The sequence below is a fragment of the Schistocerca nitens genome, chromosome 3 (assembly GCF_023898315.1).
Source record: "Schistocerca nitens isolate TAMUIC-IGC-003100 chromosome 3, iqSchNite1.1, whole genome shotgun sequence".
Classification (NCBI taxonomy): domain Eukaryota; kingdom Metazoa; phylum Arthropoda; class Insecta; order Orthoptera; family Acrididae; genus Schistocerca; species Schistocerca nitens.
In genome coordinates, this window is record NC_064616.1 from 748,646,709 (window position 1) to 748,664,662 (window position 17,954).

General features: G+C 40.8%; 1 protein-coding gene across 1 annotated transcript; it reads right to left on the bottom strand.

Moving 5' to 3' along the window:
• Window positions 1–5,281: 5,281 nt before the first annotated feature.
• On the bottom strand, window positions 5,282–16,652 carry LOC126248741 (histone-lysine N-methyltransferase SETMAR-like). Its single transcript, XM_049950064.1, has 2 exons — window positions 16,524–16,652; window positions 5,282–6,489 (listed from the first exon to the last, which is right to left on the bottom strand). The coding sequence occupies exon 2, from the start codon at window positions 6,029–6,031 to the stop codon at window positions 5,639–5,641; it is 393 nt and encodes a 130-aa protein (XP_049806021.1). The 5' UTR covers window positions 6,032–6,489; window positions 16,524–16,652; the 3' UTR covers window positions 5,282–5,638.
• Window positions 16,653–17,954: the final 1,302 nt, after the last annotated feature.

Sequence of the window (17,954 nt, forward strand, 5' to 3'; positions counted from 1 at the left end):
CATGTGTTCTGCAAGAGTTGCCCTACCAGGACACTTTTCACACCTGTGTATCATGCACTGGTAGGAACTGATGTCACACACTAGCAGCTTCATTGCACCTTTGTAATCCAGACCAGAATCCTTTATAGCAGCAAACATCATCTTAGCATTTTGATGGGCCTCACATACACAAACATTGTGTGTGCCCCTTGCAATTACAGGCACAACCCATTTTGGCCGAAGATTGGAAAAAGATGATAAACCTACTTTGGTATTGGGATACTTTTCCTTGAATTCTACATATAGTTCTGATATGCTGCATAGCAACAGTCTTTTTTGCATCTGTACACATACATTTCCCATTTTCACCATTAGTCTTTTTCCAGGCATTATTTGGCTGTAGTCATTATTTTCATAAATCTCGCAACCCTAGCACCTTTATTTCTGAACTCAATTGCTTACCCTGAGCCTGCTGAAGTTGTGGAAGTACTCCTTGGGTTGCTTTTATTTTCCTAGCTTGCTTTACCATATATGTAGAAACATTGAATTCCTTTGCAGTGTAGTCAGTAGACCAGCTGGAAGGTGTATGGGTAAGAATAGTTCCTTTTTTCTGGCATGTGGATATGGCACATTTTTCTTTCAAATCATGCACAATTTTGTCCAAATCAGAGCATTTCTGGCATGATTTCGATTCCTTTGGAGCAGATAGTTCTTCCTGTTCCACCATTAGTGTGTCAGCTATTTTGTGTTTTAATTCCATTTGAGCTTCTTGCAGTTTTCTTCTACCATAGCTGGGCCTGTCTCTTTTCCCAACTTTGTGTGTCTTCATGGGAGACAAACCAAGAGCAGTAACTGAAGCATTTAATTGCTCAACCGCTGTGGTTATAGGTGGCTGATACCCTTCATCACTGTCATGTAAATTATCAGAATATTCTTCATTTTTTAGCAGTGTTACACACCTGGAACATAACTTTTGTCCTGCTTTCATGTTAAGTCCCATGCACTGATTCACTTTCAATACTGATTTTATACCAATTTCTCTGAGGCTACACTTCACTGTCTGCTTATGAATCCGAAATGGATCAAAACAACTTCTTTGTAGGAAAGAATACTTATCCAGAAACACTTTCATATGATGATAACAAACACTAAAGTTTCCTGGAGCTGTACTTCTTGTGCCCACAGGGTGTATCCCGGATCTCCATGGCAACAAATCTTCATCCGATTCATCCAGATCATACAGTACAAAGCGAATGCCACATTTTGTTCCACATGTTGTTTTATGACATTCAGATGCTTGTGCTCTACCAGTACTGCAACTTGTTTGAACAAAAGCACCACTAGTACACTCTTCTGCCTCCATACTGACTTTCCACAACAGTACTGACCAGTCTAAACTAGAATCTTAAAAACATGAGTAACCTGTAATTATTGTTTGTTTCCTTTGTTGTTCCTGCCTAACAATGACTCATTCTGTCTCTGAAAACTACCATTGTTTAATTTTCTGTTGCCTCATGGTTCCCAACTATTGCTGCAGCTTTATCTGAAACAAGCTGTCTGCATCATCACTCTTACTTGCTAAATTGTGTTAAAAGAAACGTAACCAAATACATCTCTGTCAACTTTTACTGTACACAAATGCCTTGCAATAACAAGTTTAAATTTTGCCACATATTATATTAAGGTCTACTTATGAGGTGTTTGAAATTTGGCTTGGATATCACTTGTCCCTTTTGTGCTACCACACTTAGAAAATCCATGTTTTTCAGGTAATTTTTCAAATTTTTGTATTTTCGTGTGCATGTAACTCTGTTTGTGTGACTGATATGGGCAAGATGAGTTCTGTGTGTGTTTAGGCCACATTAAGCTTACCACAAAAAAATGTATACCCTTTTTGTGTGAATTATATTTGGCATAGAGTGCACCTACAATATGTACCTTTTAATGTATTACATTTTTTATTCACATTTTGGATTTTTTTATTTTCCCTCAGAAATATGTTGTTGGTGTTTTGATTCATAGACTGTGTTCTCTAAGTGGATGTTACTGGGTTGTATAAATTTCACTGGACTGTGTGGAATAGTTCCAAAGTTATTAAGACCTGAAGTTGGGTGTGAAGATAGATTGCCAGATGCGGGTTGCAATTTCCGGGTCACGCCACCTTCTTTCACAAGCCATAATTCTGGAACTAATTGGCAGGGGAACTTAAAATTTTGTACATGAGTGTTCCACACTTGGTAGCATTGGTGTGCTAAATTTCATCCAAATCTGAGACTATCAGCTGGAACATTTTCTCAAATTGGTTGAATTGACATGGAATGGCCCAAAATCAATGTTAGTCACCACAGATCATTTCTTTGTTCGTTCTCGACTATTTAACATATCAATTTTATCAAGGAAATCTACAGAGTCCCTTTCAGGGGATCCGTATATAGTTTTCAAAACTAAGTGTGTGTCAAAAAGTTCGAAAACTGCTATTTCAAATACTTTTTCCTTTATGAAATCAGGATGTCTTGGATTGCTTAGTATTTTAAATTGTGCATTGCAGAGACAGCTGTCCTCCATGTTTATAGTAGAATTGGAAGAATGAACTGCCTTGAAGAAGACCAGGGATCTGTATGGTTTTCATTTGCTGTTCCTCTAGCCTTTGCTCTGTTATGCAGATCACAAACATTTTGGTCAGAACCCAGTGTTATTTCTCAGTCTTCTAATTTGTGGGTTAGAATCTGAACATGATGCATTATACAAAAATGGGAGAAAGCTGGTTCCATTCTACTTACTGTTGCTACTATTTTGTCATTTCTGATGAACTACTTACCTCAAAGAAGGTCCTGACTGTTTACAATGTGTGCTTCATCTTTGTTCTGCTTTCTTCTAACAAATCATTCAGATGGGGAAGGAGACATTCCCCTTTCTCACCCACCTCATTGGACACTGCTACTGGGGCTGTTCTTCTGTGTTCCTTTCCACAGGAGAGGGTAGAACTGCCACAGATGTATTCAATATGCTTCGTCTGGGTTCATCTTCCTTGAGCAGTATCTGGTGTTGTCACTGTGTACTGTCAGTCCAGCAGCAATCTACTAATACTGTTCCTGTGGTTTGGGACACTTCACTGCATTTATTGTAAATATGGTTTGCACTTTGTGAAACTAGTTGGTTTTTCTGAACTAGAGGAGTGGCAGTTGAACTAGATGTGTGATGAGCAGTCCTGAGAATTTCCACAATTTTTGTATGGACAATTTTTCCTCTCTCATTAAGGTATGTACCATGCCTGTAGAGTTCCTGATCCATATCCCCTCTGTGGAAAAGGTGTGTTCTTAAAGGCTTGGCAGATTAGGGTAGTCTGTTGGCTTTCTTGATCTCTTTGCTTACACAGAAGAAATCTCTGTGGAATTCCTATAGTAATCGTTGTTTGCTTGTCCTGTAACATCAGAGTTTTCCTTAAGCATCTTGTGGCTTGAGTTTATTTTTATTGATGTCATTGACACCATTCATTGTCGGAGAAATTCTTAAGTTTACACATAGCTCTTGCTTTGACAAAACTAGTGGCACTTACATGCTGATCATTTTGTAGTGCTGTCTGTCTCTCTTTCACAGACTTAAAGAACAATACAATTTTGTTTTAACTTCTGTTAAGAAGAATTTATGTATACTTTAAATGTCTGTTCCTGTGGTCCTAGCTGAACTTCAGTAAACTTGATACATTGCAGGATTCGGCATTAACATTTCAGACCCTTTATCATTCAGGATTCAGCCTGATAGAATTATAAAAACACTGAATCACAGTTTTAGTTAGTAGTATTTGTTTAGTGGTATGCTTATAGGTGGGCTAACAATTGAAATGTTGCAGCTAAAACTGCAGGTGTGACTCTGTAGAATATTTTGGACAACATAAAATATTAGATCAATACTGAAGAATTAGAGGGGATCCACCTCATTACTCAGAAGGATCTCCATAACATAAAAAGCGATTTTGGCATAAATCTTACTCAACAACACACCAGTAATGACGTTAGTGTTAGTTTGTGGCTGGAGAAGATGAAAGATTGTATTTTGTTGCACAAAAAAGTGGTGAGCAGATAGACCACATAGATAATAAGGACATCATAACTGATTTAATGCCATGCTTGCAGTGTGAACTTTTGCAAAAATTTGGACGAAACTTGTATAAATTACTGGTCACAACCTTGCTAGTTGTTGATGAATTTAGGTGTGGTATTCCAGTTGCTTTCTGTGTATCAGACTATGAGAATATTGTGGTAATGACCCATTTTTTCAGAGCAGTGAGAGAATAAGCCGGAATAATAAAGGCAAATGTATTTGTCAGGTGCCACAAACATCTTTCGATGTGCTTGGTCTAAGATTATGGTGTTAGAAGAAAATACACTTCCATGTACATGGCATGTTGATTGCAGTTGGTGGAGTAATTTGAAAAATGTTCATGGCCAAAACAAACAGGCAATGGTGTACAAGCCCCTGTGCATGCTGCTGGAGGAAGCTGACACTGACAAATTTCAAGAGTTACTTGAAGCTTTTGAAAAAGAACTAAGGGAGGATAGTGATACTGAAGGTTTTGGTGTATATTTCACAGACCATTATGGGTACAGACTGAAGCAGTGGGCACTTTGTTACTGCTGAAAAATACATGTATTTAGAGGCAATGCATCAAGGGCTGAATACTGTTACTAGTGGTACTTTTGAAATTAGTGCAGGACAAAATGTTTGAAAGGATGAACAAAATCTTACAGGGTGGTAGAAATTTGCAATTAATTCAGCTAATTAAATACTGCCATATATTATCAGAGACTATAAATAAGAGGCAAATTACTATTAATGATAATGGTTTAGAATGTAAGGTGAGATTGCAAAAAACATTGGCACTGAGTACAGCATTATTGTATACAATCTGGAGTGTGAATTGAAATCTAAACTCAATTGTTCTGCATGCAATATTTGTGTCCACACTTTCAGCTGCTCTTGCCCTGACAATTTGTTAAAACTAAACTATGTAAACACATAAACACAGTTCAAAAAACTATTCATTGCAGTCCAAGAAACAAACTGAAACCACTGTGGAATTGGAGACCTCTGCCATTCTGGCTTCCTCTTTTCCTTTCTTTTGTTCTTTCTTTTTTTTAAACAGAAAAGAAGAAAAAGAAGAGAGAGAGAGAACGATGAAAAGGAAATTACTGCTCAGGAAAGAGAACTGCATGCTAAATTGCAGGCCTTGGCAAGCTGTGTAATGTTATCAAAGTTGAGTGCAGCAACAAAGGGTACAGTGGACAAAGAAGTACTTGGGTCATTCCAAAAGTAATGCCTCCAATTTTTATTCATGGAAACTACAGTTGATACATAAATCACAACAGCACAGCTAAAAAGAGCAATATTTCAGCTACAGACTGTCATTTTTCCACATAGTCACCACCATTCATTATGACCTTTGCCAATGATGGACCAGAGACCGCATGCCACCCTTGTAAAAATCAGGACCAGCTGAGGCTAAACACTTCCTTACAGCTCTGACAACAGTGTCTGAGTCCTGAAAATGTTCACCATGTAGTTCATCTTTCAGTGGCCCAAAGAGATGGAAGTCTGAAGGCACTAAATTGGGACTGTATGGTGGGTGTGGTAAGACAGTCCAGCAGAATTCTGCAATGAGTTATGTGGTCACAAAATTGGTGTGGGGTCTGGCATTATCATGTTGCAGGTGACAGTTGGTCTTCTTCTCTGCTGTTACCCTGGAAATTTGGGCTTTCAGCTTAGTCAGTGTTGTTTTGCAGTGTGCTGAATTGACAGTTTCTCCAGGCTTCAGGACATCCAAAAGAACCACACCCTGTCTATACCAGAAGACTGTACACATCACTTTGCCTGCAGGAAGTTGTATCTTGAATTTCTTCTTTGACAGAGAATTCACATTTTGCCATTCCACGGACTGTCTTTTGGATTCTGGCTTGTTGTAGTGACACCATGCCTCATCTCTGCTGATAATGCTATTCAGAAAATTGTCACTTTCAGCTTCATATTGGTTCAGCAGGTCCCAAAAAATTTCCATTTGACGAGTTTTTTGTTCATCTGTAAGAATTGGCGGGACTCATCTCTCACAGACTTTGCGATAACCAAGATGTTCCGGCATTGTTTCCAAGACATTACAGCCGACATTCAGCTTTGCACACAATTTTCTAAATGTTATCCACTGATCAGCATGGATGAGTTGAACAAGATGCTCTTCATTGCGGGGGATGACAGCTGTGCAGGGTCGATCGGGCCATGGCTTGTCATGCTCACCATTTTAACCACCTTGAAAATGGCGTACCCATGACCTCACATTGCTCACATCTATTGTATCATCTCTGTACACCTTTAGCAAGCATTGATGGATTTCAGTTGGCGCAATTTCTTCAGCAGTGAGGAATTCAATCACACATTGCTGTTTTATATGTGCGTCCATATCAGACTCCATTTCGGAACTCTACTCTGCTGGCACCAACCACAGCAGAACAACGGAACCACCTGCAAAGTAAAAAGGAAGGTTGAAGCATCAAAGTCACCACAAAAAAATAAGAGCCATTACTTTTGGCTATCATTTTCTAACTCTGACTACCATATGCATGCTGTGTGTTGCGCCAACAATGAAAAGGTTAAAGTGCACCAAGTATCTGAAAAGAATAACACCTATCCAAAGAGCATTTTTGGAAAACCAGTCCTTTCCGAGAAGTCAAATGTTGCAGGCATACTAAGGCAATCTGTGAGTGAAGTGTTGAAGGTTCATGTTCATAGTGATCATACATACTGTGCAAATTAAATTTATCTGCCCTTGACACTTTGTGCACATCACGGTTTGTAGACCTACTGGGGAAACTCACCATGTAAAAAATAGAGTTAACACATCTGACTTGGTACCTCTATTGTGATGTGAAAATCCAAGTGGTGTCAATAAAGAAAATATATAATTTGCCTCTGTTTCTTATTCATGCCTTCATCTTATTACACATAGTTAAAAAGTTTTTACTCTTAATTATACTATGTGCATTTGGTCAAATTAATGACTTTTTTACTTTCCACAAGCAAAGTATCAGTACACAATGACATCCATTTTTGTGTATTTATTACTCAGTTGTTGAGAGAGAGAGGGAGAGAGAGAGAGGAAAAAAAGGGGGGGACTGAGGAAAAGAGCAAAATCTTGAATTTGAATGGTTTTAAACATAGAGTATTCCTGAGATTTTACTTTGCTATCTTTCCTTGTATAATTTTTGGGATAGATAAATGAAAATTTCATATCTTTTAGAAGCAACCCTGACAATTATTAACATGAATCAGACTGATACAGGCATTACTTGTAGTTGTAAGTAATGTAGTCAAAATACTTGAAACATTTTATTAGAAAGTACACTGCTATGCAACACACTTATGTAAACTATGCAATGTCTGGTTGAGGTACATCTATATATGAGAAATTTTCACTCGGGTACTTAAACTTTGACATTACATTTATTGTAACAGACTTGACTGCAGTATTTGATGCAACGTATTTTTGAGAGACAGTATAGGAAAGTATGACACACATTTAAATATTTAACAATGAAATTCGCCAAACAACCATGTATTTGAGAAGTTATTTTATTTTCACTACCAGTTTCAGCAATTCATCAGCCCATCTTCAGGCTCCATATGCACCTCTCAGAAATAATCGATATTGCCATATTGGGGCCATATATTTCTGGATGTCATGAGTTCATACATCAAGTACTTCCTTCAAAGACTTGACTGCAACTGAAACTGGTAGCAGGAATAAAATAATATAACTTCTCACTTGCACAGTTGTTTGGTGAATTTCATTGTTAAATATTTGACCAGCTGCTGCCCCTTGTGCATAATGGATCGACAGAGACTGTATTTAAATAGGTTAGGCTCAGTGAGTCTTTAACTGCCTATAGACGTCTCCAAAATAATAAAATGGAAGAGAAATTAATTGGGGTGATGAGCCAGAACTGCCACCTGAATTTAAAGATATAATTGAACTAAAGCTGTACTTGTAAATCACATGGAGGAAAAAGATCTCAGTGCATTGGAATATAAACGTACACAGCAGAATTTCCAAATGTTATTGGCTTCTTCAATCCAAATACTGGTTTGATCCAGCTATTGACACTAGTCTACCCTGTTAAAGCCCCTTCATCTCTAAATAAGTACTGCCATCCACATCCATTTGAACTTGCTTATTATACTCAAATATTGGTGAGCCACTAGAATTTTTACCCACCACTCCACTTCTTCCATTAGCAAACTGACAATTCCCTGATGTTTGAAGATGTGTCTTATCAGTCAACCACTTCTTTTGCCAAGTTGTACCACAAACTTCTTTACTTCCCAGTTCAATTCAGTAACACTGCATTAGTTATCCAAACTATCACTATAATCCTTAGGTTTCTTCTGTAACATTATGTTCCAAAACTATTTTACATTCAAAAAAATAAAATTAGCTGCCTAAATGAACATTAGCATAACAAAGTAGAATATCTATTTGGTTGTGGTGATAAAACTGATCTGTAGTGTAGCCTGAGGTCTAAGTTGAAAGGTGACAGTTTGGTTTGTGATGTGACAGCCTTGTTTGGGGCTTCTCCACTGATTTCAATTCTCAATTTATGTAAAGTAAAATTAAACAATGGAAACTCCAGGTTGGAACATAAACAATGTAGGAAAAGATAAATTGCTACTTACTGTAAAGATGACACATTAAGTTGCAGACAGGCACACTTAAAAATACTTTCACATAAGCTTTCAGCCACCGCCTTCATCAGAAAAAGAAGGAGAAACACACGTCACACACAAGCAAACACACCTCACACACACATGATGGCCAACTCCAGCAGCTCAGACCAGAATGAACCTTATCACATGGAATGGAAGCAGCAGTTTGGAGGATGCTGGGAAGGGGAAGGGATAGCAATGTATGGATGGGGAAAGAGATGAGCACTGTCTGATGGAGTGTGCTGGGACTAGACTGCCAACATGTGCAGCATCTGGTGGTTGTGGGGGAGGGAGGTGGGGAAAACGGAACAAAAAAGTAAAAGAGCGGAAAAGATGGCCGGGTGGATTGACAAAGGGCGTGAAACAAAGAGGATGGGAGACGAGAATGGGATGGAGGTGATAGGACAGAGGGGCTGGAAACTGTTGGGTGGAAGGTGTGGGGACAGTATGTTACTGTAGGTTGGGGACAAGGTAGTTATGGGAGTGGAGAAAGCGTTTTAAGGATAACTCCAATCTGTGCAGTTCAGAAAAGCTGGTGATGGAGGGGCGGATCCAGATGCCTCAGGTAGTGAGGCAGCCATTGATATCAATCATATTATGGTCAGCTGCATGTTGAGCTACAGGGTGGTCTCCTTTGCTCTTGGCCACAGTTTGGTGCTAGCTGTTCATCCTGATGGGCAGCTGGTTGGTAGTCATACCATTATAAAAAGCTGTACAATTATTGCAGCAGAGCTGGTGTATAACATGGCTGCTTTCACAGGTGGCCCGGCCTCTGATAGGGTAGGATAAACCTGTGACAGGACTGGAATAGGAAGTGTTGGGGGGATGGATTGGGCAAGTTGTAAGGAAAGCGTTGTAAGGATAACTCCAATCTGTGCAGTTCAGAAAAGCTGGTGATGGAGGGGAGGATCCAGATGCCTCAGGTAGTGAGGCAGCCATTGATATGAATCATATTATGGTCAGCTGCATGTTGAGCTACAGGGTGGTCTCCTTTGCTCTTGGCCATAGTTTGGTGCTGGCTGTTCATCCTGATGGGCAGCTGGTTGGTAGTCATACCATTATAAAAAGCTGTACAATGATTGCAGCAGAGCTGGTGTATAACATGGCTGCTTTCACAGGTGGCCCGGCCTCTGATAGGGTAGGATAAACCTGTGACAGGACTGGAATAGGAAGTTTTGGGGGGATGGATTGGGCAGATCTTCTGCCTGGGTTTTCCACAGGGATATGATCTGTGGGGTTAGGAACGGCGTAGGGATGAACTAGGATGTTGTGGAGGTTGAGCAGATGACAGAACACCACTTTAGGAGGGATAGGAAGGATCTCGGGTAGCATATCTCTCACTTCAGGATGTGGTGATAGGTAATCAAAGCCCTGGTGAAGGATGTGGTTCAGTTGTTCCAGTCTAGGGTGGTATTGGGTGATGAAGGGGGTATTCCTTTGTGGCTGATTGTTGGGTGGGAGGACTGCGGATGTCAGGGGAAATGGCACAGGAGATGTGTTTGTGGATTAGGTCTGGAAGACAGTGCCTGTCTGTGAGGGCTTTGCTGAGACGCTCAGTATACTGGGCAACGGTGTTCTTGTCACAGTAAATAAGCCATCCCTTGGTGGCTAGGATATATGGGAGGGACTTTTTGGTTTGAAAGGGATGGCAGCTGTTGAAATGCAGGTACTGTTGTCAGTTGGTGGGTTTAGTGTGGACAGAGGTACAGATGGAGCCTTCAGAGAGGAGGTCAATGTCTAGGAAGGTGGCACACTGTGTTGAGGAGGACCAGGTGAAGTGGATAGGAGAGAAGGTGTTAAGGTTGAAGGAATGAAGATAGGGTGTCTTAGCCTTGAGTCCAGTTCATGAAAATATCAGCAATGAACTTGAACCAGACTAGGGGTTTGGTGTTATGGGAGGCTAGGAAGGTCTCCTCTAGATGGCCCATAAATAGGTTGGCATAGGAAGGTGCCATGCAGGTGCCCATGGCTGTGCTGTGCTGTGGATTTTTTTGTTTATCTTCCCTTCAAAGGAGAAGTAGTTGTGAGGGGACTTTTTGGTTTGAAAGGGATGGCAGCTGTTGAAATGCAGGTACTGTTGTCAGTTGGTGGGTTTAGTGTGGACAGAGGTACAGATGGAGCCTTCAGAGAGGAGGTCAATGTCTAGGAAGGTGGCACACTGTGTTGAGGAGGACCAGGTGAAGTGGATAGGAGAGAAGGTGTTAAGGTTGAAGGAATGAAGATAGGGTGTCTTAGCCTTGAGTCCAGTTCATGAAAATATCAGCAATGAACTTGAACCAGACTAGGGGTTTGGTGTTATGGGAGGCTAGGAAGGTCTCCTCTAGATGGCCCATAAATAGGTTGGCATAGGAAGGTGCCATGCAGGTGCCCATGGCTGTGCTGTGCTGTGGATTTTTTTGTTTATCTTCCCTTCAAAGGAGAAGTAGTTGTGAGGGGACTTTTTGGTTTGAAAGGGATGGCAGCTGTTGAAATGCAGGTACTGTTGTCAGTTGGTGGGTTTAGTGTGGACAGAGGTACAGATGGAGCCTTCAGAGAGGAGGTCAATGTCTAGGAAGGTGGCACACTGTGTTGAGGAGGACCAGGTGAAGTGGATAGGAGAGAAGGTGTTAAGGTTGAAGGAATGAAGACAGGGTGTCGTAGCCTTGAGTCCAGTTCATGAAAATATCAGCAATGAACTTGAACCAGACTAGGGGTTTGGTGTTATGGGAGGCTAGGAAGGTCTCCTCTAGATGGCCCATAAATAGGTTGGCATAGGAAGGTGCCATGCAGGTGCCCATGGCTGTGCTGTGCTGTGGATTTTTTTGTTTATCTTCCCTTCAAAGGAGAAGTAGTTGTAGGTTAGGATGAAATTAGTAAGGTGTATAAGGACTGAGGTAGTAGGTTTGGAGTCTGAAGGATGTTGGGAAAAGTAGTGTTCAACAGCGGTATGACCAAGGGCAAGGGCATAAGGGGCGTCGGTTATAGGGATGTGACGTCAACAGTGACGAATAGGGATCTAGGAGGTAAATGGGTGGGGTAGTGGAGAGTTGGTGAGGGAAGTGGTTGGTATCCTTGATGTTTGATGTGGGAGGCCTGATAACTAGCAACTGGTTGGAGATGTCACTCAATGAGGTCCAAAATTCTTTCAGTGGCGGCATAATAACCAGTCACAGTGGGGCATCCAGGATTGTTGGGTTTGTGGATTTTGGAGAGCATATAGAAGGTGGCTGTGTAAGGTGCCACAGGGATGAGGAGGGAAAAGGATTCAAGGGAGAGGTTCTGGATAGGGCCTAAGGCCTTAAGCAGCGATTCGAGGTTGTGTTGGACTTCTGGGATGGGATCACTCTGGCAGAGTTTATATGTGGAAGAGTCAGATAATTGGCAGAGGCCTTCTGCCAGGTAGTAACTGCAACTTATAACAACATTGGTGGTACCTTTGTCTGCAGATGAGATTAGTATGTCAGAATTTGTTTCAAGGTTGTGTGTGGTTATTTGTTTTCTGCTGAAAGGTTGGTGTTCTGAGGAAGGGACCTGGGGAAGGGTGGTGAGGCTAAGTTGGAGGTAAAGAATTCCTGGAAAGTGACCAGCGAGTGGTTAGGTAGAAGGGGGGGGGGAGGATAACGGTTGGATGGTAGTATGAACTGGACGAGGCATGGTTCATTGTTGGAATTAGTTTGACTTGGGCTGGAGAGGGATTGGGGGCAAAGAAGTGTTTCCATTGCCAGGATTGTGAGAAGAAGTGTACGTCTTTGACAAGGGCAGCATGGTTAAATTTGGGTGTAGGGGTAAGGGTGAAGGCCTTTGGTTAGGACTGAAACTTCTGTGGGGCTCAGGGTTTTGATGAAAAGTTTAACAGCAGTGTTACGGAAATGGATGAGGACGATCACTGTGGGTAGGATAGTGGTGCCCTGAGGTGGTAGTAGGATGTCAGCAGATTGGATAACTTATTAGGGTGGTGTCTGGAATGCTTCTCCAGGTTGGAGAGCAAGGGATTCAATTTCAGGGATGTGATGTATGAAGCAAGGATTGCACAGTAGCAGTATCTTGCAGAGGGAGCAGAGCTGATTCTGGGATGCCTTGCCATGGAGATGTGTTTTTGCAGTACTTTTCTGAACAGGTGCAGAAAGATGGAGCAGGGGTCCATTGTGGCAAGGATGGTGTAAAGGAAATGGGAATGACAGGAAAATAGGCAACATAAAGCACTGATAGTTGTGAGAGGAGCTGTATACGAGAAAATACATGTAAAAAATACGTAAAGATATGTAAAAAGGCATGAAACTATGTAAAAATATGCACAAGTACATTAAAATCGTACAGACACATGGAAGAGAAGGAACGGATGAGGTGTGGAAGTATGTGTGTATTGTGATAAGGGAAGAGAGGGGAAAGGGGCATAGGTTAGGTCGATGATCACAAATTCATGTGGCATGGGCAGGTGTGGAGGGATGAAGTGGGATCAGAAGAAATAAATATAATTATGAGAGGAAAGAATCTGGGGCGTCATATGCTGAATCGAGAATTTGTGCAGTCAGGAAGCCCGTGTTGTGTGTGATAGATTGTTGATACTGTGTGGCTCGGAAGTAGATGCAGTTTGGAAGGCAGTGAATAAACACAGGAAAGGAGAGAAATAATGGACACTGAGAAGAGTAATGCTACAGAGAATAGTAAGAAAGGAAACATCACAGGGTTGTGGGATGGAAGAAAAGCCGTTCGGCAAAATCAAACAATGGAATTCCATGTTACAGTATCAACAGTGTAGGGAAAGGTAGATTGCTACTTACTGTAAGGATGACATGTTAAGCTGCAGACAGGCACAATTGAAAGACACTTACACATAAGCTTTCGACCACAGCCTTCGTCATAAAAAGAAAAACACACACTGTTTATTCCCACAAGGAAGCACACCTCTCACACATGTGACCACCAACACCAGCAGCTCAGATCAGAATGCAGCTGTTATGGGAATGGAAGCAGCAATCTGGAGGGGGCAAGGAAGGGATAGCAGTATACAGGTGGGAGGGAGGGGGTGGGGGTGGGGTGGGGGGGAAGAAGTGCTGTCTGATGGAGTATGCAGGCACTACACTGTCAACAGGCACAGCATCAGGATGTTGTAGGGCAGGGAGGTGGGGAAAACGGAGCGAAAAAGTAGAGGAACAGGAAAAGAAGGACAAGTGCATTGGCAAAGGGCAGCAAACAAAGAGGATTTCTGGGGAAGCCTGTGGCTGAAAGCTAATGTGTAAGTGTCTTTTAATTGTGCCTCTCTACAACTTAAAACGTCATCTTTAAAATAAGAAGCAACCTGTCTTTTCCTACACTGTTTATATGAAGTAAATTAGGTTTTATACAGTTTAATTTTTCTTTTTTAAGAAGTTTTTCCCTTTATCAATCGAGTGAGTGATTACTGGGCTCACATGTAATGATTTCTTCTGTTATTTTCATATCATGGTTACTCTTGCATTTTGAGTAACAGTAGTGCATGTTCTGTTTCTTCATTAGGGGTGTGTGAGAGGAATTTATAACTGAGGTCCTGTCTGTCCCCTCACTGGGGATGCAGCATAGGGCAGACAAGCAGTTAGAAGCCAAGACTGGGCAGGTTCTGGAAAGCATGGGTGCATGTCAGTATCTGCAAACTGCAGTGGAGGTCTCTGGCCATGTTCTGTTGAATAAGCAGTTGCCTTCTCTTTAGGAGCAGGGAACGGACAATGCAGAGAGAGGTGCCAAGTTATAGATTCTTGTGGGGAAAATGGAAGCCATGTGTGGAGCTGGAGGGATGACTTTGGTCACACATTTTGCTTCATTTGAGGGTGAGTTTAATTGCCTCCTCTAAGGTGGACACACTGACGGGGGATTAAACACTATTGTACATTATTTTGATCTGGAGCCATATTTCATATCTGCCTCACAATTGGTCATGGAGGAGGCAAGGGCACACTGCACAGAGGCTACAGGACCAGGCACAGTTGTAAGTATAAGACTCTGTGTTTGTACTTCAGAGAGAGAAGACTTTGTATGCAAATTGGCTTCCAAAGAGCCATTGCTCATTTTCTTGAAGTTAGAAAATTTTTGGTAGGTGTAGCTTGACTGGATTAGGGTTAACAGTTTGCCATTGCACACTGAGTTGCACCACAGGCTTCAACCGGTGGCATCGATGGACTGCACAGGCAGACTATGTTAGCAAACCATTTGCGTTTGCTGCTGGCAAACAAGGTGAGGGTGAGACTTGCAGCTGTATCAAACCATCTGCTGCCATAACCACCAAATCATCCATTATAAGGATATTGCACAATGCAAAGAATAGAGTTCACACAGGTAAGAGGAATAGAATTCAAGTTAGATAATATGGGACCTAATTTAACAATGAAATTTGTAGTATGGAGAACAGAACTTATGGAAGTAGTGATCTCTTACCTTTATTTTCTTGTGCTGTGAGAATCAAAAGGTCACTCATTTGATCACTTAACTTTGCAAGAACATTTCGTGGCATTAGAAGAGCAACTTCATTGGTTTCCTTCCTTAAGTCACCCTGGTCTTTCTTCCACTAGTTACAAATAAAGGCCAGATAGTTTTTATCCTTTTTATTGCTAGTTTATATCCTGTCTTGCATTAAAATGTTTGAGATTTTATTTCAGGTGTGTGTGACCCTAACGCTATATCATTGTATCGACAATTTTTTTCTGGGTTACTGTATACCATTTAATATTTTGTGGGATGACATCGATTATGGCTACGTGGCTACCAACCATATGTTAATTATTGCATCCGTTATTAAATACCAGTTGTCAATTAACTTGATAGTGTTTCCTTATGCATAGCAGTTTTGTGACAGCTAAGTTCATTAGGGCCCGTGCATCACAGGACCCAGAGTGTCAGGGAATAATATGAACAAATGTTACATAATGTTACATCAAGCACAAGGGAGTTTTCTGTCTATCAGGTTTTAAGGAGGCAAAGTTAACAGTGTGTGTGTGTGTGTGTGAGAGAGAGAGAGAGAGAGAGCGGGGGGGGGGGGGGGACCAGATGCCCTAAGGTAGTAGAAAGAATAAGGAAACAGCCAGAAAACATTATCTCACACCTGTGCATAAATGGTTCACACTTGATCTGTAAAGGCTCCAAATTCTGGGCATAATTTCTCATGAGAAAACAACAACAACAAAAAAGCTTGTGATGCAGAGCAAGTAAACTAGATATGGTTATAAAGTAAATACAGGACATAAATCATTCTTTAAATGCAATGTGAATGATGAGTACACCAATAGCTCTCAAAACAACATAAAGCTGCATAAAATGCCCCCAAGATGCAAGTGATCAGAAGAAAGAATAGTGTGCAGGCACCCCTCTCATGGGAGAGTAATGACCTAACATATTAATACAAAAATAAAAATAAATTATATCTCATTTCTCCTTATTGAAATGTGGTAACTGGCTTGGGCATTGGGTAGCTGCCACAGTCATGTGGCTTCAGCATGGAATGCTGAGATGTTAACATTCCCACAGTGAGGGGTGCTGAACAAGGGACGGCTTCAGTGGACTCTGTTCAACCTCTTCAGTCAATGGGGTGGTGTGAGAGGAATCACATGTTGCCTCATGTGAGGAACTGTACGGAGGTGCATTGGTCTCTTTCCTGCCAGTACTTATCCAATTAACACCCTCCTCTTCCACTCCCCTATGCCATGACATAGATTTTGCATGAGCTGAACTTAGAGCTCCTTCGGTGGCCTCTCCCCTTCTCCAAGCACTGATGTAGACCCACAGTTTGAAAAAAACCTCTTTGAGGGTCATCTTTTACCAGTCAAATGTTTGTTCATGATTTAGATCACCTGAAATCCTGATTCTGCTCCTCATCTGCTCAGTGGGCACCTTGTACAATAGCAAAAATACTTTCTCTGAAGTTGGTTATCATTCCAGATGATTTCAATAGTGTCTTCATTAATGCTTGAGTGATAATGCTGCAAATGAAGGAACTACATTTGTCAAGATTTAAGGTAACCATGTTTCGTAGACACAAATTTGGGACACATTAAAAAGATTTTTATGATCTAAGGAAAAAATCTTAAATATTACTTTAATTTGTTACAAACAGTTAGTTTCAGTTAGACATCAGTGAAGTATATTTCGATTTTTATAAGCAGTAATTAATATTTAATTAGGGTGTAACCTACAATTACTGAAATCAATAATAGTACAACTATAGTATGGCAATGATTTCTATTTTATTAGTACCTTCTGAGATGAAGTGAGCAAACACACTGTATTTATCAGTGCAGTGAATTTTCCTCAGCTTGTCTGCATTCAACAGCAGCAGAAAATATTCAACACAAGTTTCATCTTAATCACTAATTTTGCTACTGTAGTTGCTACAGCAAGATATTTTGTCATTGGTCCATACATTATTCTTATGGAAAAATACCCTTTCATTAGCGGCATTAGTACCAGGAAGGCAGAAGAGAAACTCCACTAACTTGAGTAAATTTGAGACTGCACATAATTCTGGCTGAAATGAGAAACCATTTCAACATATCTTTGAGTTGGCAAAGTGTTGTTGGTAGCAGTCCATTCACTGATTCTGTGACATTATAAACTGTTAAACACAGACATACTATCACACATTTCATTTTCTGCAAAATTTCGATAAATAGAAAAGCTCTTTCAGTGTCATCCCATACAGGTATTCAAGGCACTCTGGCCATGCTGAGAGTGCAGTGGTGAGTGGCATTGAGGTGTGAGGAGGAAAAGAAAGCCTGTAGCCAGGTGCCACTTGAGAAAAGCAGTCGACAATTTGTGATATGCCAAGCAGTTTGATTGCAATGCTACTTGTGTTAATTTTAGGTTCTTAGGAATATAATACCATCCACTAACTTGTAAAAAGAGAGAGAGAGAGAGAGAGAGAGAGAAAGATAGTGTATAAGCCATATAATTCAATGCAAAATGGGAACTGTTTTATTTTTGGTATAGTTTGAAGGCCATGCAGAGTGCATAAAAAGCCATTGCACTATTATAAGATGAAAAAACACTCATTGGAACCTCATTACAAGTCAGCCATAAAGACATTATGCATTTGTCTTCTGATGGAAGTGTGTAATGCTGGCTGAACTGAAGGTGGCCATTGAGAGGAATTTCAGTTAAGGGTAGGTAGAGTGGGTAGAAAGTTGTTTGTTGTCAACATCACCAATTGTCTGAATTCACTGCATCTGTTAATGAATGGGGATAAACATTTGATAATAGATATGGCAGAAAAAATTGATGCCATC

Excerpts from the sequence above, each read along its gene's own strand:
- LOC126248741 (XM_049950064.1), bottom strand. The coding sequence starts at position 6,031 with ATGGAAATTTTTTGGGACCTGCTGAACCAATATGAAGCTGAAAGTGAC.